Source organism: Strix uralensis, chromosome 6, assembly GCF_047716275.1.
Source record: "Strix uralensis isolate ZFMK-TIS-50842 chromosome 6, bStrUra1, whole genome shotgun sequence".
NCBI classification, from domain to species: domain Eukaryota; kingdom Metazoa; phylum Chordata; class Aves; order Strigiformes; family Strigidae; genus Strix; species Strix uralensis.
The window spans coordinates 29332401-29356770 of NC_133977.1; the positions used below are offsets into that span (position 1 = coordinate 29332401).

The following is a 24370-nucleotide window of genomic DNA, read 5'->3' on the forward strand; positions in this document are numbered from 1 at the left end:
AGAATTTTGTACTTTAGAACAATGCGGATCTTCCAGTTGGCGCTTTTTTTTTTTTCCTAATTTAAAATGTGCTTTGCGGAAGCCTGTATTTTTTAATTACTGTTTTTTTGAAAAGCCCCTTTCTCCACCTTGGCCCCTTCTCTCCCCGGCTGGGAGGTGGCTGGGTGGGGGTACGGCTGCCCGCTGTCCCCGCCCCGCGCTGTCCTGCCCGCCCGCGCCTCCCCCCGCCGCGGGGGCGGCCCCGGGAACAGAAACTCGCCGGCGCTGGGCGCGGGCCGCCCGCCGCGTGCCTCCTCCCCTCCCGCGCGGCGGAAGTGACGTCCGGGGCGGGCGGCAGGCGCTGCGCGGCGGCCATGGGCAGGAAGGAGCGGGGTGAGCGGCGCGGCGCGGGCAGCCCGGGGCCGGCAGCGGTCCGGCGGCGCGGGGCCGGGGGAGAGCGGGGCGGGGCGGCTCCGCCGGGGGTGCCGGCCGCGCCGCCTTCTCACAGCTCCGGCTTTGCTCCCAGATAAGAAGAAGTCCAAGAAGCGCCATTACGATGATGACGACGACGATGAGGACGAAGCTCCCGGGAAGGAGTCGCAGGAGGCGGTGCCGTCCGCGGCGGGGAAGCAGGTGGAGGACAGCGGCACCAAAGTGGACGAGTACGGGGCGAAGGACTACAGGCACCAGATGCCCCTGAAGGCCGACCACGCCTCGCGGCCCCTCTGGGTGGTACGTGCGGGCGGGCGCCCCCCGCCTCGGGCCTGCGCCTGCCCCATGAGCTCTGGGCGCCTGCCCGCTGCCGTTTGACGGGGAGTCGGATGCGCGGCGGGCCCGGGCGGGTGACCGGTGGCTGTCAGTCCGTCCCTCACCGGTAGGGTTTGTACCGATAAGGCCGTCCCTTACCGGTAGGGTTTTAAGGGAAGCTGACAGAGACGTGTTTGAGGGTTTCCCCCCCCCATAAAGAAGCCGGGGCTGTGCCGCGGGCCGTCCGGCAAAGCCTGCTGGGCTCTCCGGCGTCAAGTGGGGACACCAAGGAAAAGGGTTGCGTGGAGGGAGCGTGCTCCTGGCCTTGGCCTCGGCGCGGGAGAGCGCGGTACCTGTAGCGCCTGTGCGGGCACAGCCGGGCTGTGAGCAGCGTGAGGCCACCCCAGGTAAGGCCACCAGCCCCTGCGTGGGAGCCCCACGGAAGGCCCGGGCGAATTACTCCCCTCCCAGCAGCCTCCCCGCTGGTCGGCTCTCTGTCCCGCATCCCTTGCTGTGGGCGCGCCATCGACTGGAGGGGTGCTTCTGGGAGGGAGATGTGAAACGGCTTGTGGGAGCGAGTGCATTGGCTCGTGACACAGGTGGGATCTGTTGTTGCTGTGACACAGCGGTGGGGATTGTGTGTTAGAATGAAACAGCTTTAAGACAGGCTGGTCTCATCTTCTGCAGCTGGTACCATCTGTTTTCTCTGTGCTGAAAGGGACGTTAATAAACCTGTCCAAGGCTTGGCCACTAGTACAAGCATATAGAGAAGAGGTGCCTGCCCTGCCAGCATCTGCTGGGTGTCTGTTACTGAACGCTGTGACGCCCAAATGCTATCTTTCCTCCTCCATTCAATTAGTGTAAAATGAGGAGTTTGGTTTCAGGGGAATAGGGCTGGAAGTTTGCTTCTGCTCAAGCAATTTCCTTTCCTTAGCATTAAAAAAGAAAAAACACCCAACATGTCCATCTGGAAAAGCTCCATCGATCTGGGTGTGGTTTATTCTTAGGGCTATAGAAGAGACACGGACAAATCAATGTCTGGACCCTTGCCGAAGACAAAAGTTGTGTGTTTCTGTGTCTCCTTTCTTCTTGTAACCTTATCGTTAGGGCAAACGTTTTATTTTGAAACCCTGTGATGCATTACTCCCTAAATAGGGGACTGTCTCTATATCATAATGACTGCTTTGTAGGAAATTCCTGGTTCTGTTCAACTAACACTTGTGCCTTCAGCAATTTTTTTTATTTCTGTAGGCTCCTGATGGCCATATTTTTCTGGAAGCCTTTTCTCCAGTTTACAAGTACGCACAGGATTTTTTGGTTGCTATTGCTGAGCCTGTGTGCAGACCAACCCACATTCACGAGTACAAGCTGACTGCTTACTCACTGTACGCTGCTGTTAGCGTTGGCTTACAAACAAGTGATATCACAGACTACTTACAAAAACTGAGCAAAACTGGTGTCCCAGATGGAATAATTCAATTTATCAAGGTAAGACTATTTTATCGGCATTGGAAATATATCTACTGCTACTACTAAAACACTTTCCTGCTGCCTCTGCTTAATTGATTTATTTTTTTAATCGTTCATTGTTTTTACCTTCTTATTCTATTCCATCACTGTTTCAAGAAAACAGAGGCTTTATCTAATTTTTTGTCTCTTTTTATAGTATATTGCTGCACACATATTATTTTCACAATATATTCTGTGTGGGATTTATACCTTTTAAAAAAAAAAACGTGTACCCAAGCATCTCTGTGCATGCTTTCAGCCAGTAGAAATTGTATGTGGGGAAAGTTTCTTCAGATTTGCTCTGGAAGAAGAGTGAATGTGGGAAGCAGTCTGGAATAGCTGGGCGCTATAAAACATAGCCTACCTTATCCTGCAAGTATGTTTTTGCAGTCTTGGAAGCAGATTGGAGTTGGGTATCAAAACTGAATATCAGTGACTGATCTGTGTGAAATGATGTGTGCGTCTTCTGAAAATACCCTTTCAGGTTTGTTCCATAAGTATAACGACATTGCGAGTAAACATTTTATCATACCACGTTTCCCCACATAGACCTAAACTGCATTGCAGCATTTGGTTCCAAATGTAGAATCACTCTTTTGTATATTCCTAATGACTGCTCTTGTTCTTTCATAGCTGTGTACTGTCAGCTACGGGAAGGTGAAGCTGGTACTGAAACATAACAGGTAAGTGTCTTCTTCATTAACTAGTGTGGCAGAGGAAGTCCTCCAAATGCACAGCTGTGCATAAATGAGTGGTCTCAGTAGCTGTTGAGTCTTAGAGCTCCCAGCTGAGTGTGGCATCTGTCAATACAAGAGCACTTTTTCAGTTGTTGAAAGCGCTCAATACGTTAGTCAATTAATTCAGTTTGGCTGTCCTGAGCTACTACTGGTTATCACAACATTTTTAAAACTACATTGCAAATTTTATATTCTAGTTTGTTTCTGTGTTGCTTGGACTTGCAATATATCCTTAAGGTTTTCAGACAATTGTTTTATTCATTCTTTCCTAATCTACGTGAGCCAGGTTAGACAAGTTTTTCTAAAGGTGTCCTTCAGTCTTGTGCTTTCTGACTTGTAATCCATTATTCAGGAAGGATAAACAAATCCATTGGCAAGAGGTGCGTGTGTGTTGCTGGGTTGAATCTGATTTGTTTTAAACCTAGAGGATAATGTTGGAAGGGATCTTGAGAGGTCAGCTAGTTTAGAGCTCACCAATTTTATCTAAACCTATGATTCTGCGATAGGGAGAGGGAAAGGAAGGAGTCAGCAGAAACCTAAAGCCCATGTCTGTACCTTGCCTTTGTTTTCTCTTTCTCCTTTTATTTCTTTTGCAAAGTTCTCTGTTGTCTTGACAGGCACAGATAAGCCCTGGAACTATAATATAATGCTCTGCTTGTGCTGCTGCTTTTCTGAACCTGCTGCTTTGCGTAGAACTAATGCTAGTATTACTAGCAGGTTTTTGTCTGCTTCCTAGGTGTTTCTGAGAAAAAGATTTCTTCCATGCCACTTAAGACTTAAGTCTCTCTTGTCTCATATTTTAACTGTAATCTCTAACCAGCATCAGTGTTGATGAATCTCCAGGGAGAAAAACAATTTTGGGATGCACTAATTTGAATTTTTAGGTGGTTTGTGTTTTGGAGGTTTTGGGTTTTTGTCTTTTAGGCTTTTTTGGTCCTGTGGGCAAGACCTTAAAGCACAACATCCAGTGTTTCCACAGACTCACCTCAATTCAGTCTCCAAAAAATTGCCTTGTGTCACATGTCACAAATAAGATACATATGTGAGAGCTTTCTCTAGGCAGTTCTGGAGTTTTCCCACTCGTATTATGCTAGAGAACATTTGAGCAAGATGAATAACCACATGATGCTTTTGGTATGAGGCATCTTTTAAAAATTTTGATTGCCATAATTTCTTTATTTTTAAATTGTCACCCCCAAGATTGGATACTTGAGAGTGCATCTGGTATAGTTATATATTTAAGCATCTATATCACTCTTCCTGTAAGTTACTCAGTTCATTAGTTCATAAAAATTTTTTTCTTTGTTCTTTAATTTTAGGTATTTTGTGGAAAGTACCCATCCTGATGTCATTCAGCAGCTTCTGCAAGACCATGTAATCAGAGACTGTCGCCTGAGAAATGCTGAGGGTGAAGAAACAGAGCTTATTACAGAGACATTCACAAGTAAATCAGCGGTATGTTTGGGCGTGTTTTAAAGTTATTGAATTAAGAGTGGATAAACTGTTTGAGTAGTTTAGAGTGGTTATTGTTTTTTGTATCAGCAGTTGCTTTCAGTTCTGTCAGCAATGATCTGTGCTTCCCTAATGAGCTCAAATTGGGGGATGGGGGTGGAGTGTGTCTCTAATGAAACCCTTGGTGAAAATTCCTGTCCATCTATTTCAGATTTCCAAATCCAGTGAAAGTGGGTTTGGTCCGTCCACATCACAGGGAGCAGATGCTCAGATTAAGCCAGATGTCGCGGCTGACTTATTTGAGTTTTATGAACAGATGGACAAAGATGATGATGATGAGGAGGAGGAAACACAGACAGTGTCTTTTGAAGTCAAGCAAGTATGAAAATTTTAGTCTCCGCATTTGTAGCTTTTGGGAGTGTGCCCAGGACTTCCAAATAAGCATGAGAACTTAACGTCAAGTACTGTGGCTCTTTGTTTGATAGGGGAGCTCGCTGGAAGTCATTAACATTTCTTTCCTTTTACCTTCCAAAATCTTAAGAGTCTTCCTCTTCTGTAGAGGGCTACAGACTGAGTGTTGTTCCTTCCCTGCTCACAAGGCGTAGTGCTCAGAGGCCAGAGGAAGGCTCCAGAGACTAAGGGAGGTTCCCCCATGTGCAGCTTAGTGTTGTTTTGTGCAGGACAAGTGAGAATCCAGTGGAGGGCAAATCTACTGTTGCTTTCAGAGCTTTTGGGGTTATTTTTTCTTTTTTTTCCTGTTTGTTTTGTGATTCATGTAGAAGGAACTCTTGGTGGTTCTGACTTCGTAGCTTGAGAAGGGTAGCTGGAGGTTGGAGCAGTCTTGGCTTGACCTTCAGAGAGCTTTTGTAGAATTTCTCAAGTTGTTTTTGGGCTTGGTGATTCTAATGATGCCTTACTGGGAAAACCAGAATTTTTTAAAAAAGATAACTTAGTAGCTATTTTATTTATTTTAAAAAACCCAGCCCAACCCAACCCAACAACCTCTTGGTGATTGAATCAGCTGACATTGTGGTGGAATAACTGTGTTAACAGGGTATGGAGATTTTCCAGATAAGAGATGTGCAGCTTTGGTAGGTCCTTCTGTGTAACACACTAAACCTTTTGTGTCTGTTACTGAGCTCTTTGTTGCAGGACTTCAGGGTGTAGTTTAGTCACTGCTGGATAAACAACACATCTGAGATTAATGTGTCGTGTTCTTCCATCTGTCTAAATAGTCCTGTCTCCTATCACTTGTTATTTAAAATATTTGAGGGGGGCAGGGGTGATCACAAATAAAGTTTTTGAAAGTAACTTTAACTTTTGCAGACTTCACGACCATAAAAAATAAATCTAACTTCAAATGCTACTATATATAATTTGGCTGTTTGTTTAAAAAAAAAAAAAAAAACGATTTTTCTTTTTTTTTTTTTAATTCAGATGTGGAGAATTTACCATCTGAACCTTTGTTTCCTCCTCAGGAGATGATTGAAGAACTTCAGAAGCGTTGTATCCATTTGGAGTACCCCTTGCTGGCAGAATATGATTTCAGAAATGATTCTGTGAATCCTGATATTAATATCGATTTGAAACCTACAGCTGTCCTCAGGCCCTATCAAGAGAAAAGTCTAAGGAAGATGTTTGGAAATGGGCGAGCCAGATCTGGTGTTATTGTCTTGCCATGTGGTAAGTTTCTGGGTTGGTATTTAGGGGTTTTGTTCTTTATTCATCTGTAGTAAAGTAACTTCCAAATATGACACCTGCTTAAATTTCAAACAGTAGTTCTTGAGAAAGAAATAAGGAATGTGATGATTGGGACAACCTGTAGGAAACAGTGGAAAAGGGAGAGAACAGGAGACTGCGTCCCAGTGCCTTTGGTGCTGGGGATGGAGGAAGCATATAGGAAATACAGCGAGGGCCTGAGAGAGCGCGTAAGGGATGCTGGAAGAAGCGTGAAGGAGGAATGGAAAGGTTTAAGGACTTCCTGTGGAGGGAACGAACATAGCTGGTGGGGGCAGTGGGATAGATCACATTTAGGGGAAGCTTTCTGTAGCCACTTGGAATTTAACATGCTTTTGAAATTAAGAAAGCATTAAAAGGATTGCTTCTAATTGGCAAAGCCATTGTTTACAATGATTTTCTTGAGGAAATGTGTGCAGTAGACAATCCACCTGGTTTTTCAGAAGTGAATACTCCGTTTCTGTAAGACTATACAAGACTATAAAAAAAACGATGAAGAATGCCCTTACATCATTCCATATCCTCTCACAGTTTTCCTGTTTTCCTTTGCTCTTTTTTTGTTTCCCTCCCTCCTACTCCAGTGATATCTGAGAGATGACTAATGAACATCACTCTTCTTCCCCTGCAGGTGCTGGCAAGTCTCTAGTTGGCGTGACGGCTGCGTGTACCGTCCGCAAGCGGTGCCTGGTCCTTGGTAATTCTGCAGTGTCTGTAGAGCAGTGGAAAGCTCAATTCAAGATGTGGTCCACCATCGACGACAGTCAGATCTGCCGGTTCACTTCTGATGCCAAAGACAAGCCCATTGGCTGTTCCATTGCTATCAGCACATATTCCATGTTGGGGCACACAACTAAAAGGTCCTGGGAAGCAGAAAGAGTAATGGAGTGGCTTAAAAGTCAAGAGTGGGGCCTTATGATACTTGATGAAGTACATACTATCCCTGGTAAGGAAACGGTGTGCAAACCTTTCATGTTATACACACTGTTAATGTTACTCTGCTCTTTTAGAAGTGGTGGGTTTTTGTTGTCTTTCTCATGGTTAATATAGTGAGTAAACCCATGGCCTTGGGTTTTGAGACAAGTAAACTGCCTTGTTCTTTCTTTTTTTGTTTTTTTTCCCCTGATACTACAGAGTTTAGCTGACCATTAGTTTTCTGAAACCCTTCAAATTAGGCGCTGTGTTTTCTGTAATGGCAGTGTAAAATATAAGTGCCTTCTCATTCTGGGTAGGTTGATAAACTGCTCTTAAGATACCTGAATTACATATGTATAATTTTGATGTAGGCAAATTTGAACAGGAGAGGAATTCATCTGCCTTCTTTTCTTTTGAGATGTAGCGGCACTGTTGGGTAGCTTTTAATATCTATTTCTACTCAATAAAATATGAGTAACCATAGTGATTACTGTTCAGAAATAGCTGTTGGATTTGAAATTACTATGTAATTGAGATCTATACTCTTGGAAAGCCATAATGTAGTATTAAAGTGTCTGTGGAGTAATCCTGGCTAAAAATATCGCCCAGGATTCTGTTAGCTGCTGTACCTCATTCTCATGATTTCATTTGAATATAATTTGGTGTCTGCAGAAATGATGGATTTTAGAAGTAGATCTTGATGATTAACTACCATTTTACCCAAGCAGTGTGTTGCTGCCACCGTTCTTTCACTTTTGTTCTTTATTGGTTTCATAAAAATTAAGGCTTAGAATCCCCTCTGTGATCTCTAGCAATACTAAAGAGTCCTTGTGTCATACTTCTTCCTATGAAATACTATATGACCTAAAGCAAGCCATGTGACCTCTGAATATATTAATTTTATTTTGGGAAATATAAAATATAAATTTACCAGAAGGCTTACTAGGATTTTCAGAGTGCACTGAAGATGTAAACTAAAGCTGCAATTAGTAGAAAGTTTTGCTGTAACACAGATTTGTTAGAAGTGTGTATGAAATGGGGTAAAATTTCCCCAGACTGTGCTTGCTTTGTGTTCAGGAGTTGATGAAAGTGTTTTTCTTAAGTTGCAGTATTTGTCTTCTAAATCCATTCAGGAAAGTAAACAGAAAATTTGTCTTGCATTTCTTAGCAAAAATGTTCAGACGTGTGCTCACTATTGTACAAGCTCATTGTAAACTGGGGCTGACTGCTACCCTGGTCAGAGAAGATGATAAAATTGTTGACCTGAACTTCCTGATCGGACCAAAGCTCTATGAAGCCAACTGGATGGAGCTGCAGAACAGTGGCTACATTGCTAAAGTCCAGTGTGCTGAGGTGATGCTCTGCTTTTTGGTACTACTAGTGTTTGTTTAGTATGCTTATAACTTTTTTCTGTAAGGAAGATGTATAAAATAGTAAGTATTTAACTGGGAAAAAAGGTGCCCTTATGACTTTTCCTTTACTTTGTAGCTTAGGCAAGGCTGTCGCTGGTCAATACGAACAGGTGGCAAATGGAGTAGCCACCTGTTCTTCAGAGTGACTTCAGCACTCTTCCTCTTTGTGGGGATTGTGGTGCTTGATCAGCTGTCTCCAAGTCAGCATTCAGAAATGTGAACAGTGGTTCCAGTAGACTTAGTTGGATGCAGTTGACATTTGTGTTGTCTGACTTGACTTCTTACCTCAAGCTCAGTTCTGTGTGGTAGCGTAACATCGTGTTATGATGAGCATAATGTCAGGTGGTATGCTGGAAGATGCTTTATAGAGACTTCTGTGGGTAGACAGTCTTTAGTTGTTTGAGGAAAATTCTTGCAACTCTTAAAACAAAGACAGTTTAAAAAAATATAAGAAAACACCTGCGTATTTCAGGTCTGAATACATGAAGGTGAAAATTGAAAACATAGGACCGAATCTTACTATTTCTTTACAATATAATGGTGTGACCTCTGTTCTTTCCAGTGTGTGGATGAGAGGAAAATCTGTTATAGATAAAGTGGAAACCTTTCACACAGGCACGTTGGAATGTTAAAGTAACCTTTCTGGGTCAGACTAAAGGTCTAACTTAGTCTATTGTCTCTGATAATTGTCAAGGAAGATACTTAGGGAAGCATATAAGAACAGGGCAAACAAATCTGTTAATTCTCCAAGCCATCAGTCATTTATGAGCTGTATGTGGTTTCTGTGTAACCATCAGTGGGTTTCTTTTTCAGAACTTGTCCAGACTCCCATTGAATAGAATTAAAGTTTTAGCACCTACAACATGCTTATGACGGAGTTTCATAATGTAAATGTTTTCCTGGGGTGTTTTTTGCTGTCTTGCTAGTTTCACGCACTTCTTCCTAGCTCTGGTACTGGAATAAAAGATGCAGATGCAAGTGAGCTATTCTATAGTTTATATATTTTATAAACTGGAGTTTGTAGAAGGAAAAAAACCCACAACTATTTTTAAGTAATGGAATGCAAGTGAAGAGCATCTAGAAAATAACTAGCTTGAAGGGAGAGTAACCAGTCTGCAAATTCAAATTTGACTGTTTAGGCACTTTGGTTAATTCTGCCTTGGGAGCATAACTCTTCTCAGTCTCTGAACTGCCCTTTAGACTTTGAAAAAAGCAAAGAATCAAAAAAAGCAATGTTGATGACTGATAAGTAGCAAGTCTAATACATGCACAACTGCACTGCATATTTGTTTGGATTTTCTTGACGTGTTGTTGAGAGGTAGCATCTTTAATCAACTTGGCTTATTCCCAGTAGCCAAGGAAAACATCTGGTTTGTTCTTTAAGGGCGATTCTTTCCAGGTGGCAAGAGAGGGCAGTGCTGCTGTCTGATAAGGCAGGTCATAGTCATTGCAGGTACTAGTCTTTCACTGCTCTAAAAGAGAACAAGCAGCACAGTTAAAAGAAGTTTAAAAAAAGAGAACAAACCTGTTCTTTAACTGTATTTTTCAGAGTTTTGTAATTTACAAATACTCTTTTTTCTAGCCACCTTACTAAGTTTTTGGCTTGGAGCACGCATCTTGCAAAATATAAAAATGACAAGATCATTGGGGTGAGAAGTAGATCTTACCCATTTCCAAATCCAGAAGAGAGTGCAAACACAAATCAAAATATATTCACTTTGCCATGTAGTCAGAGGCATTAAGCAATAGATGAATTATTTTACTACAATCAAATGTTATTTATCTCATTCTCACTTTGAAATACTCTCTTCTGATTTAACAATTTTATCTCTTTCATGTAGACAGCATACAATAACAGTGGAGCCTATTCAATGCATAAATTTATTGTTAATGTAGTCAGGGGATGAAAAAAGCCTCATCTAGCATTCAACTCACTGGAAAAAAAACGTTTTGAAACAAAAAGTAGTTCTTAACAGTACAGAACAATTGAGGTTGTTTAAATAAACTCCTGTGAATTGTCACATAACTTCCTTAGCTGAATGATGGTTATGGAAGAGGCTTTTCTTTGCAGTATTCTGTTAATTTGTACCATGCAATGGATATGGGGGAATAACCCATGTACAACAGAAGGAATATCTTCTAAATTATATGCACTGTAGAGTGTCATTATATGCTATAGATAATATCATTGCATTGGCATAAACTTTTTAACTTCATAATTTCTTCTATCTTCATGCTACAGTAGGAAAAAAAATCTCAGTAAGCCTAGAATTGTGCAGTACTGTGATCTGTATTTACGTAATAAAATAATTGCTAAGGAAAACCTATTGAAAGATTCTTATGAATCCTAGTGTTTTGGAAGTTGTAGACTCAACAGCTGTTAAAGTTCACTCCTTTGTGGGTATATGAAAATAAGATTGGTAAATTTGTTCTGTAATGAAGACTAAATGTGTCTCTTAGCTTTCAGAATATGGATGAAAATTAATTTTTATGGGAAAAGCTTTGACTGCTGTGACAGGGAGATTACACAGTTCATTCCCTTAATTATTGCGCTGTAAAAAGTAGTAACATACAGTAAAATCATTAAGTATGAAACATAAAGGAAATATCTTCCAGTCCTGTCCCAATCCCACTGCCTATTTCTCTTGTGGATCTCACTGCCAAAGCATTTTGGAAGGCCAGAATATTAATGATGTTAAACATTTGGCAGTGCTGGAGACTGCACCAATGAGTAGCTTGCATTTTGGTACAGAAGTTAATGTGTTAAAATCTGTGGCCTGCACCATACGGAAAGCCATAATGCATTATCATCTCCCAAATATCTTTTCAATTCCTGCTGGAATAAAACAAATAACAGAGGGTTACTTAGTGTGTGTGTGTCTATGTTTTCTAATTCTAGGTTTGGTGCCCAATGTCACCTGAATTTTATAGAGAATATGTAGCTATCAAAACGAAGAAGCGAATACTGCTGTACACCATGAACCCAAACAAATTCAGAGCCTGCCAGTTCCTGATTAAGTTTCATGAGCGACGGAATGATAAAATCATCGTATTTGCTGACAATGTGTTTGCATTGAAGGAGTATGCAATCAGACTTGGGAAGTAAGTGTTCACAACCAACAATGGCACTTGTTTTCCTCCTTCCTGGAAAATTGTAATCTCACAGCGTTCAGGAGTCTTTAGATATTTCTTGTAATACTTTGATTTAACTCCAGTCCTCCTATATAAAAAGGAGCTTGGGAGGGTATTTTTTTTTTTGGTGAATTTTATTGGCACTGCAATATTATTTTGGTGTAGAACTGTTTGAAAAGAATCTCTGATTAGCACTTGCCTCAGAGGAGTTTTCATCCAAGATTTCTCTGAAAGACTGTTAGTATTTCTCCATCCTTTTTATTATTATTAAAAGCCAGTGGAAGAATGAGGGGCTTTTAAAAATATCACTAGAACTATTTCTTTACAGATGGTAGCTTTCCCTATTTCTCCGAGACAAAGGTTTTTAAATAGACACTCCCTGGATCTTTCAAGATCTTTTGGGATCCAAGACATTCCTCTTCAGGTTCTTTTGGTCTAAACCTTGTCTAAAAAACCTAAGACAAACTTTTGGGGAATCTGTGCTGTAGCAGTGCACTGCCTAGAGCTACTGTAATCTTTTGATAAATGAAAGGATATTGCTCCCATGAGCTTCTCTGCTACCTTAAATGACTCTTAACTTGAGCGTGGTTACAGAAGTTTGTATAAATAGAGTTGAATGAGGGGTTAGCATCAGTGTGTCTGTGGGATTTGGGGAGGGATGATCAGAGAGAATGTTTGCCAGGATCAGGTATAGAGCAATTATTGGGGAAAATAAGCATAGAAGCTGGCCTCAACCTTTCTTTGACAAGCCCAAATAGCGCCTTGCTTGCTGGAAGCCGTGGGGCATTTTGACTGTGTATGATTTCACGTCTAGGAATTTCAGCAGTACTTCTTAGCAAAACCACAAACAAGCCTAACACTTCCCAAAATTCATGATCAGTTTTGACTGTAGTTTAACAGCCGTGTTGTGCTGGCTTGCTGTGACATCAAACAGTAAGCAGAGCTAATGGTGCTGGATGAATTCCAAGACCCATGGTCTCTTTCCTTGGTTTTTTAATCTGTCTGGACAGCGATTAGCCGTAATGATGCCTCTGGAATGTCTCTAGCAGTGTTCAGTGCACCACAAAAAAGCCTTTAGCAAAGACGATGCTGGGAGGGGGCGCTTGCTAAGTAGCACAGCAGTTGTTAAGTGGAGTAGTTGCTGTGGAAGCATGGCAGGAAAACCAGTTGAAGAAATATTACGTGCTTGCTTTTCGTGTTCTTGAGTGTATTCTCCGTTCCTCACATCATGTATGGAGCTCCAGGTTATAGGGCTGTCAGTGTTAGAAAGAAAGGAGGTTTGCAGTGCTGCGTAAAGGTGAGGGAGTCTTTATTTTAACCAGAGAATATTCTCTCATAGTTTGCTGTGAGCAAGCTGAAACAAAGGGAGCTGTTGGTTTGGGTGGGGCAGGAATTACACGTGTAAGGAGGAGAGAGCAGCCCGGCAGATGCAGCAGTAGTGGCCGAGGCTGCCTGCCTGGTCTGTGCTGGCCCAGCAGTGGGACAGTTCCCACTGCACTTCTGTGACCTGAGTGAAGCACGTGGGGTGGGTGGGTTCCTGTGTGGAGGGAGAGATGGCCATGTTCTGTGTGGCTCTGCGGCTTCTCCCTTACCCCCCTTTCCCTGGGTACTGGCAGGGAAAGGCCATGCACATGACAGGAATTATTTTCACTATAACTTTGGGGCCACAGAATTCAAATCTGTTTTGCCAGCTTTTGCTTTGTCAGCCAGTATAGTATAGCTCATGTGCTGACTGTTTTTTCCTGGTGTTTTTAATATGTTTAAATCACTGTTTCTGAAGGTTTGTGCCTCTGTGTTTTTGACAGTTATGTCAGTTAATGGAAGAGGGATCTATCTTTGCAAATCCCTCAAATGTCTTTTTGCAGTGAGGAAAAGGAGTCGTTTAAAAAAAAAAAATCAGTCTAACATTGGATGTTGTAGGTTCAGGAAGGTACTCAGTTATGTGTTAATGAATTATTGTCAAGTAGGGTCCATAAAATAGAGGATTGATAGCCAGGAGTTCCAGGTTATTCTGTTCTTAAAAAATGTGTTTGAACCCCTTCTTGGTGGTTTTAAGAAACAGAAGGCTCACAAATGCTTTAATTTCAGTTTAAATCTTCCATTTAAGTTTTCTTGGGGATTAAAATCATCACAATTTAAATATTAAATGAAATTTCAAATAAGGCTTAAAATGTTACTGAATACTACTAATTGAATAATAACAGTATTGTTTCAGAGTTGACTCATTTGCCACTTTAATTTTTTAGCTGTGTTTTTCTAAAAATCTGGTTAAATACACTAAATAGAAGAATTAGATTAGAGGCGACTAGGATTGTTTGTTAGAAGAAAAACTGGAATAAAGTTTGTAGTGAAGAAAGCAAGAGGAGCCAACACACAGGAATTAGCTGATAAGAATACAAAACCTTAGTGCTGTGCACTGCATGTTTATGTTCAGCTACCACCTGTGTATGTGCAATATTAAAAGTTAAATGAAACATTTGAGGTTGGTTCCTTGTGTTAGAAATAATGTATGGAAGTGTGAACAAAATAGAAATCGTAGAACTTGATTCCTGGTATTTGGAGATGCTTGTTAATGAGCATTTGGAAAAGTAGTGCAACAGATGAAAAAGCAGTGGCTATGCACGCTCATTCTTTATGTGGGCTTTGCTGTTTCTAGCTGCTTTTTTTAAAAAAAACCCCTCTGTTTAGGCAGGAAGAAAACAGCCAGAAATTTTCTTGGAAAATTCATAGTAGCCCAAGTTACTCATGAAGTCTGTGGGTGACTGAGAGTTTGTGTGAGCCTTCTGGGTTAAGATGTTCCAGGTGATTCATCATCAAACCTTAGAAACGTTAGGTGAAGTGCCACTGTGAGCTGCTCGTGGCTATGGAATGTTTGGGACCTTGTTCTTAGTTCAGTAGGTCCAGAAGGTATTAGGAGTGGCAAGAAGTTAACTTCAAAAGCAAGAATAATTTTCCCAGAACAACATCCAGGAGCCAGCCTGTGACACTCAGCATATCATTGGTAGAGAAGCCTGGATTTTCAAGTGTTTAAATAGTAAGAAAAGGTTGCAGCTGTCAATGTGCTAACTCAGTAGATTTGAGGGAAAAAAATCTCTTATTTTAACAGCTGCCTTCAGTCTTTCATGTAGGCTTAGCAAATGTATTCAGTCTGTTGATATACAGCTTCACTGGTGCATGTAATTGCAAAACATTTATAACTGTCAGAATTTATTTCTGGCAGACTGGGTTGCTGCAGAGGGTTCCGCAAACAACCGGGTAGATGCCATAAAGAGCCAAACGAGCTAAAAGTAAACTAAGCTGTAGCAAAGTCTGGTTTGTTTTTGTATAATTCAAATGTGTACTGCGCTCCCTGCCATGGTATCTTAGTACCTCATAAGAAATGATTGAGAAATCTTGAATTGATTTAATTTGTATATGTTCTGTTCTTTTCAGACCCTATATATATGGTCCCACTGCACAAGGCGAAAGAATGCAAATTCTACAAAACTTCAAGCACAATCCAAAAATCAACACTATTTTCATTTCCAAGGTAAGTGAGGACATTCAGCGTGTCCCTGTATCCATCTTCCGAGTTAACTTTATTTAAGAGCAAGTTATATGTGCATGTTGTCCATTTGACATCTTTGTATCGCAGCTCACAAAGGTGTACTTTGTATTAAGTCTTTGCTGATGTCATATGGAAATACGATACTGCTCAGAGGCTGCTTCTCTGTTACAGGTAGGTGACACATCCTTCGATCTGCCAGAAGCCAATGTTCTGATTCAGATTTCATCCCATGGTGGGTCTCGAAGACAGGAGGCTCAAAGACTGGGACGAGTGCTGAGAGCCAAAAAAGGTAAATGTAGCGTGTGTTGGGCTGCGGGCCTTGGGTCACAGTATTGTAGAACTGCAGAGAAACTGGATGTTCATGCCACTTCTTTATATTGCCCTTGGATTATGTTTTAGTCAAAGAGAATATGCCTATATACCACTGAATGGAAATGAAGCATTTTCTGGGTCAGTAAGCTTTGTGTTGGGAAAACTTCCAAAGGATAAAAAATGCTGAAGGAAAATGAACTTTTTGTTCTTTGGTGGTTCTTTCACTTTTTCATTCCTTGATAATTTCCTCAACATGAAATTGTTTTTAAAAAAATCATAGCACTACTCTAAAAAGCAAGTCTCTAGAAAGCAGGTTTTTGATACTGCAGATTACTTTCTTTTAAAAATGGGATTTAGTTTCCAACTAGCTGTGTTCTTGCAAAGCATAACCAAGGAGCTTTTTGTTTAGAAAAATGATTCTTAAAATACCTTCTACTTGGATTTAAGATCTGCATACGCTTATTTTATGTGCAGTTTATGCTTGTTACAGCTGAGACTTTGTTTAAAAACGCCTACAGAAACATGAAAAACATTCATGTTAGTGAATGAACGAAGTCTTAGTAAAACCTTGGTTTTTAAAAGAGGACCCAGTGCTGTTTGGGTCATAGATCTTATGGACTGTAAGTTTAAAAAAATAAACTATACTCAGCCTGGTATATCCTTGGGCTTTAAATAGCGCTATGATTTCTTAGCTAAATATCTTTGTCTCACCTTCTTTAATGTGAAACCACTTCAAACTCCAGTTTACATTGATAAAACTTTTGCTTTGTCTTTTTCTATTGAATTTTTTTGACATTTGTTTCAATACTTGCTCTTGACTTTTTACTTCTTCTTTACATAATAGACTTTAAAATAATTTTATCTTTCACATTGCCTAGCAGTTCTTCTCAGAGCACCAGTGTAATTGTGTTAGTCTACATTTCCATTTTTTCCTTTTTGCCCATTCTCAAGTTATTAAGAACAAGAGTAGGAATTTCCATTCTTTCCATGTACTTTGTCAATCAGTTTTTGTAAGGTCTGGGTGCAGCTAAACTTTGAAAATTATTTTTGTGGAGAGACAACTTTATTTAAACACCTGTGTTCGGTATTCAGTCCTTTTTTGTTCTTTGTTGCAGCATTCCAAATGGGACTAATCACTCAGTGTTGTTGTCTCCTAGGCATGGTTGCAGAGGAATACAATGCCTTTTTTTATTCTCTTGTATCCCAAGACACTCAGGAAATGGCATATTCAACAAAGCGACAACGGTTTCTTGTAGATCAAGGTTATAGCTTCAAGGTAACTTGTCCCTTCTATTTATTATACTTGGGGCCTAAGAATATAACTTCCATATTCTTTCATGTTGGTATTAGGTCAAATACTTGAGAATTCTGGTTGTGTAATGTATTAATGAAAGTATTGCTTGCAAGCAAGAACTTCCAGTATTGTTTTCTCATCTGTATTACTGTGAGGGTAGATACAAGTAGTTTAGCACAGCTTCTAGAAAGGTAAGTATTTGAACTTCAAACCAAGCACCCACCGGGGAGTGAAGCAGAACGTTACTTGCATGGTTGGTTTATATTTATGCTGTACAGTTGCTCACCTCTGCAGGCCTCCTATTATGCATTGTCATACTGGTTATGCATTGTTGGTAGGTTTTCATGTCAGAGTGGCCAGTAGCTATTCAGAAAACATGCAAAACATCACAAGTAATTTCCAAAGAACTCCAGTCTCAGACTAGCATTTTGCTACGGGGAGAAAATCTTTTTCATTGTGGCTAATGACAACATATAACGGGCAGGATTCATTCACTCTACATTCATACATCTGACTCTGGGAATCATAAGGTTAGGTGTCTGAAGCGTCTACCAACCCATTCCAAAACAAATACCTTTCAGGGATCTTTGTCCACACACTAATCTTGTGCACCGTCTCCACAGTGCTGCCCAAAGCCTACAGTGGTACAGAAAATCAGTCAAGATGCAGACGTGTTGATACGGTGGCTCTGTGTTAGCAGAAACTGTTCTGGCTAACGGAGGTCTTCAGACTGTGCTTATTTATCTTCCACCAACAGTTTGACCTTCCACTTGTAATTTTCTCTGCATTGAATGAAGTATATCACCAAAATCACTGGGTTGAATGTTAATTGTTTAAGAAATGACAGAATTTACTGCTGGAAAAGACTGTTACTGCAGAGTAGAAATCTTCCTACCTACAACTTAAATCTGCTCCTCAAAATAGACAACGGTTGCAGTGTTGACAATGTAACAGAGTCAGAAGTTTCCCTTTTGTAAAGGAGTTAATGTCTCTTTTTTCCAGACATACTGGGAAACTGATCATCCCTTGTACTTCGGTTTATTATGGATCTCTATATGTCGTCTTCTTCCAAACATAAAATCTCATTCCACCAAAGCTCTATTTTATAGATTTCACAGTGTACCTCATTTATTTTTCTTTTAATCCATGGGCTGCCCCATGTGCTCATCTATTGGGTTGTTAAAGGCAGCAGTGTCATGACAGCTCTTGCTTTTAGGTAAATTATTCCTTTACAAAACTGGAGTTTAATGCTCTGATTAGAAGCCTTCCCAATGAGAAACATTGCTGAGAAGAAGAAGAAAAGATAAGGCTCCCATATCTGCCTTTAGGGAACAAGCTCATGCTTAGGGCATTGACAGAATCATGCAAGGATTGCACAGGGTGCAAGGGCAAGCAGCCTCCACGGGATTGCACTTGAGCATAGCTATTCAAGAGCTTTTCCTCCTGAGGCATACAGGCACTACGGGACATCCCAACGGGTAAAACCTCTCTGAACTGCTGCTATGCTGAAATAAATAATTGCTCTGTAATCACTGGCCTATTAAAGAGAGATTTAAGGGGGTCCTTACACCAAAACAGACATGTCACAGTCTTTATAGGTAAAAACCTTGTTTTGCTTTGTAGTGAATGTATTTTGACAAAATTATAGATCAGTACTAAGCTGCAACTAATTACAGAAAATGCATCTATGTGGCTATAGCCAAGAAGATTAGAGAAATCCCTTTATGTATATTTGAATGCATTGGATTTTAGAACTAAGAGGCTAAAATAGAGGGATTTTGTTTTGCAAGGAACACCTAGTCCTAGGAGTTTTGGTGTAATATGGTAAAAAAAAACAGTGCAAGTGTCAGCTGAGTATCTGGAGCAACATTTTAGCTGACCAGTAGTGGAATGTTCTTTATTTGAAGTTTAGGAGCAAAATGTTAGAATATCTATTTTCTGCTGTTTGCCAGACTTTAAGCTTTAGCCATAGCTGGCATCAAAGAATAATAGGGCTGGAAGAAACTTCCAGGAAACCGTCTATTCTGTTTCTTCATTCCAAGGCAGGATCAACTATGTATATGTCATCCCCAGCATGTTTGCCTTCTTATTCTTCCAAATCTGGAGACTATCTCATCTTTAGGTAATTATTTCAGTGCTGATGTCCTCTCCTTCAGAATGTTTGTTCCTAATGCATAAATTACTAAAAATTCATTACTCCTTTTAAAAGGGTAAGAGTTTTCACTTTTTTTTCCGAGGACTTAATTTCTTCTCGCCATCTCTCAAAAGCTGCATTCTCTGCTTTGCATCAAAAAGAGGACTTTTTTGCTAGATCACTTATTTTGTCTTTGACTCTTAAATAGGAGCCTTGTCATCACAATTTACTGCTTGGAGTCTAATTATCTAGTGGGTTTTTTTGATTAGCTAACGATAGTTTAGTTACTTATGTTTTTATTTAGAGACTGAATGTAGGGTATATTAAATTTTAAACCAGTAGCAGAACTCCTCACTTTATCAAAGAATTGGGGATAACTTTAAATTTGGCATCTGTTGAACAGCTTAAAACAAAAGATGACACAGTGGGAACTCTTTCCGTTCTATGAATCACATTAGCACTGTTTTGCAGCCACAACTGGAAACAGGCTAATGCAGTTTAAAATTGCTTTTCATGACTCCTTTATTTTTGAGATGATCATAACACATGTGCTTCTAAATAAACAAGAAGGGGACGCCACCGTGTTCCTTTAGCCATATAGTAGGACAGGTTGCTCCCCTGAATGGATTCTTAAAGCTTAGGGAAATTTCTCAGAAAGACATCCATTTCGAATTAGAAATTGCCATTGTCAACAGCCCACAAGAGTGATTATTCATTCTAGAGTTTCATTACCCTGTTTTTCAAAAACAGTACTTTGTGTCTAATGTGGATTTGTTTTGCCTTAAACTGTATTTATATTGTTTTATCTGTCTTTGTGATCAGATCCCCCAGATTACTGAAGCAATTAGTATCTAATTGTAGTGGCTCAAGAGATAGACTGAAAAAGGAAGATGAGGAGGGGAAACACTACATAATCAAGTAGAATGTCTTTCTCAAAACCTCTTCAAGTTGGAAACTTAATGGGAAAACTGAGATTCTCATGTATAAACATATGTTTACCAGAATGCATTTAACTGCAGGAAAAATTCATATGAAATTTTAAAAATACTTCTAATTAAGAAAGCAAGCTGCCTATTGTAAAGCTTTATAACAGAAATTTGAGAGCTTTTCAGTTCTTTGGAAGAGGTTTTTCAGCTAATGGAGTAAATGGCACTATATTGCCAGTAGATGGCATGTGCCCTGCATCCATGGTTATCAAATGAGTTACTAAGAGTTTCAAAGAGAGCAAACATAACAGCAAAGTTACCTTGTGTCTAAGTACACAAACGTGGAGTCGTTTTGCTCTGCTGATGATGCTTTGTTGCAGGTTGAGGCAGGGACTCCCAACAACTGATCATACCTCTCAATTTGTTAGGGGTTTTATTCCCATATTCCTCGATGTTTATTGCTAAAATTCTCAGTGTCTGGAAGGCTAGTGGATTATTTTTGTTAAATATAATATAAAGTACTAGTTCTTAATCTAGACAAATCTAGATCCCACAGCATGAAGCTAACCTTGCAGCGAGTTGAATGTGCATCTGACCTATATGTGCTTTGGTCAGGTTCTTGGTTAAGCTGGTATGGACAGTGTTTGTCTGACGTTCTCTGTCCAGAGCTTTGCTTTTGTTTTTCTTTTTTCCCGTGTTTTTTTTTTTGCCCCCAAAGGTTTCTATTTTGCATTTCCAGTTGGAAGATAACAAGGGATGTGTGTGTGTGTATATATGCACACCACTTAGCAAGATTTTATATGTATCTGTGCTACCCATAGTGTTAAGCTGTTCAGATCATTAACAAAAGTTAAAAGGCAGTTCCAACAGGATATGGAATGAGAAATCTTTGTCTTGGTTTTGAATAGCTAACAGTGAGGAGGAAGAGCCCTCACCTTGTACTGTGCTCTGCTTCTTAGGTAATAACAAAGCTTGCTGGCATGGAAGAAGAAGAACTTTCATTTTCATCCAAAGAAGAACAGCAGCAGCTTCTCCAGAAAGTCCTGCAAGCCTCTGACCTGGATGCTGAGGAGGAAGTAGTCGCTGGAGAATATGGTTCAAAGTCAGCTCAGGTAATGAAGAATGCTTTGAAAAGGATGACCAAATGCGACAGAACCGGACCATTCCATTCTAATTCTAAATGTGATGCCATCATTGATGCCCTACTGTCTTTGTGAAACATTGGAGAACAGATTTATTTTTTTAAGGTGCATTACCACTTAGCTATTTGAGTAGTTGGGCACTAGAAAGAAGTTAGATGTGGAATTCATGTCCTTCTCCATCATATTTGAAGGAGGAGATGACAGATCTATTGTTACAGAATTTGAAGTAAATGTTCTAAGTCACAAGCGATGAAAATATTTTAAAACATTTTTAAGATGCACAGATGTCACAGCACCTACCCTTTTGTGGTGGCACTATGCTCCTTGAATCATGCCCTGATTTCCTCATGCCCAGAGGGCAGAAGCGTAAGGGCCACTTCCGTTCATTTTCAGGAGAAGTACTATTATTGTAGATAGTAGTTTGACACTTTCAGCAACAGATAAAAAAAAAAAATAGCCTGAAACATTTGTTGGTACATAAGTTAAAGTCAAACTACAGTGTGGTAATTAATTTTTAGTTAAATGGCATTGTGCTGAAATGTGTTAGGAATTCCCACTCTAAGGTGTCTTTCCATATTAAACCTTACATATGTTTGTATACTTACCGTGAGTGGCAGGCAGTGACTTTCATTGTAGAAATTCTTCTTAAGAAAAAAAATTTGAAGGCTTTTTGGCATTGAGGTCACTTAGTGGTTAGAGTCAGTCTGTCTAATCACACACCAAGCACTTATTTTTTTTCCTCTTACTTGCAGGTGTCACGTCGTACGGGCACGATGAGCTCTATGTCAGGAGCAGATGATACGGTTTACATGGAATACCACTCTTCACGGAGTAAGGCATCTTCAAATAAACACATCCATCCACTATTTAAACGCTTCCGGAAATGATGCCCTTCATGTGTGCATTTTGCTAAGACTGTGGATCCATGTACCTGTTTCCATAACTAAAAATATGGAGTTGAAATTTCTGACAGGTCCTTTAAAAGACTTTTTTTATATGCATCTATATAGCCACATATTTACTTAGCAGTATATGTGCTTTCATGGGTGAATGTGAAAGGCAAAAAGGAACTAAATCTTACCATAGAAAAGATATTATCCAGTGACTGGATCCTGGTTATACCTGTCTGTTTTTCAGGGTAATTAATAGAATTTATTTTTATCAGCTAAAGACCCTTTTCCAGAAGACTTCTGGAAAGGTTTTGTAAATGAAGTTTGTACTGATGTTTGAAATGTTATTTATCTGATTATTGTGTCTGCCCAACAAAATACTGTTTTTTAAAATGCTTAAATAAAAATCATTCATTGAGCTGAACAAATCCTGATAGGAGCACTTTACATCATATTTTTAAACTGGGAGCTAATTTATACTTACGACTTAACCTGTCTTAAAATTCTAACAAACTGTTTGGAAATACTTTGGAGTTCAAAGACAAGGAGAAAGAGGGACTCTGTTTCCAAAGTGAAATCAAGTAAAGCATTAGTAAATACAAATAAGTTCTGTGCTCCATTTTCCTCATTTTTCTTGCTGCTGTCGAGAAGCTGAAATAAAAGCTGTTACCCTTGTCATTTATATTCTATTTATTAACCATGCAATAAAACCATCATAAGTGCCAAACAGTGCATTGTCACTGCAGAAGTTATTGAATCAAAAAGTGTTTTGACTTGTCAAAAGGTGAGTTGGAAGCAGAGGTGATTCCTGAGATTGGGGTTTTTTTCTTAATGAAGACTGCAGTGCGTTTCTAGAAAATTTGAGGAGAGGTGGGTGTGGTTTGTGGCAGAAGAATGCTTTTTAAATAACATCTCCTTAATATTGTAATGGTTATGCTACTTGGTATTGTATTATGAGGTGGGTTTTTGCTGAGAGTTTGTAGAGCTTTAGGAGCAACCTATGAAATAACATTGATCTTGATCTGTTGGTTCAAAATAGGTTAGTATAAATCTTTACCGTACTGAAAGGAGTGTATATGGTAGAGTTATCCTGGTTATATGACAAACGTGCTTCAGAAAAATATTCTGCTTCTTACTACCATAAATTCACAAATTGAGAATGTAGAAATATTGGAAGCATAATTCAGAACGCATGGTGCTTGTTTTCAGTCTCTGTACCAGGGTCAGGTAATTTTGAAAACAGAACTGATCTGGTTCAGTTTAAACTTTGTTTTGTCTGAGCCCTACTCCATAATGCCTGGTTCTTTCTCTTGTTCTGAGTCTTCTGCCTCACAAACTGGGACCAGCCATGACAGTGCTTGAGTGGCTTGTATGGAAGAGATTAATGTGCAGTATTCTGGTGCTGATTTCCTCTCCCCAGTTTTAAAGCTTTATTTACTTCTAACAGTAGTTCAGACCAGCTCTTGTGGCAAGAGTTAGAAAAATGATAATTTAGTATAATGGGAGGACTCTGTGACAATGGGAAAGCTGGGCAAATCAGCCCACGTCCCTCTGCATAATTCTCTCTAAGATGCTTTAAGAATTGCTTTGGAACTGTTCTCCACTCTTCATAAACTTGAAAAAAACCAACCTACTAAATGTGGAAATGGCTTAATAGTAGTACTAATTTTTGTAATTGTGGCACTAGTAGTAGCTGGATTTAGGACAGCACTGTAGTTATGTCGTAAATCTTTGCTATGATGACTGATGATCTTACTCTTTTAAGTAATGGGTCTGTGTGGGATGCAGTACTTTCAGCATCAATAAAGCATAATGATTTTATGAGGTAAGAATGACTCCATGCTTCTGTAATAGTGTGTTGGTATTCAAACTTTAGATTTAATTACTTTGATATGATTACTGCAGTAATTACTGCCTGCCATTACTCCAGACTGTAGCTGCATGTGGCAGACTGGTATGCATTTACTTACTACAAAACAGTTGCCGCTGCGTATGGCAGCATCTGTACTGGAATATGGTCAGTCAGTTCTGCTTTCCAGACAGGGGTCAGTCGCCAAGAAACATCACTGGTTCCTGGGGCTTTTCTTCTACTGGCCCCTCACTACTCCCGCAGTGCGGCAGTGCTGAGGTGCTCCCGCAGTCTGGCAGAGCTCCTGACCCAACGGCCACAGGACTGCTCCAGAAATAGTCTGCAATCCCAGCTCTCTAGGAAACTCTATTGTCTTGTGCAGTCACAAAACTCAGCGCTACGTTTTGTCAGGTGGGCGTCATTATTTGAAGCAGTACTGTAGACTCCAGCCGTAATGCTTCACCATGACCAGGCGGTGCGTGGTGGGCTCTCGCTGCCCTGAGGCCCGAATCCAAAGAATCGGGGCCCCTAGCTCTCTTGGAGTGCAGTCAGGTCCTCACATGCTTTACCAGACGCTCTTGTTGGCCAACGCTTCTCTTGCACAAATGGATAGCAAGATCCCTTGCTAAGTAGACTGTGGAAACAACATGGCTGAGAGC

General features: G+C 40.3%; 1 protein-coding gene across 1 annotated transcript; it reads left to right on the plus strand.

Moving 5' to 3' along the window:
* The first annotated feature begins 289 nt into the window (after nucleotides 1-289).
* On the plus strand, nucleotides 290-22591 carry ERCC3 (ERCC excision repair 3, TFIIH core complex helicase subunit). Its single transcript, XM_074873524.1, has 15 exons — nucleotides 290-372; nucleotides 506-711; nucleotides 1978-2214; nucleotides 2869-2918; nucleotides 4292-4427; nucleotides 4636-4803; nucleotides 5903-6107; nucleotides 6790-7104; nucleotides 8242-8426; nucleotides 11385-11587; nucleotides 15050-15146; nucleotides 15336-15453; nucleotides 16634-16752; nucleotides 20790-20942; nucleotides 21725-22591. The coding sequence occupies exons 1-15, from the start codon at nucleotides 354-356 to the stop codon at nucleotides 21857-21859; spliced, it is 2346 nt and encodes a 781-aa protein (XP_074729625.1). The 5' UTR covers nucleotides 290-353; the 3' UTR covers nucleotides 21860-22591.
* Nucleotides 22592-24370: the final 1779 nt, after the last annotated feature.

Excerpts from the sequence above, each read along its gene's own strand:
- ERCC3 (XM_074873524.1), top strand. Across the intron at positions 2,919-4,291 it reads CTGGTACTGAAACATAACAG|GTATTTTGTGGAAAGTACCC; the intron begins GTAAGTGTCTTC and ends CTTTAATTTTAG. Across the intron at positions 15,147-15,335 it reads ACACTATTTTCATTTCCAAG|GTAGGTGACACATCCTTCGA; the intron begins GTAAGTGAGGAC and ends TCTCTGTTACAG.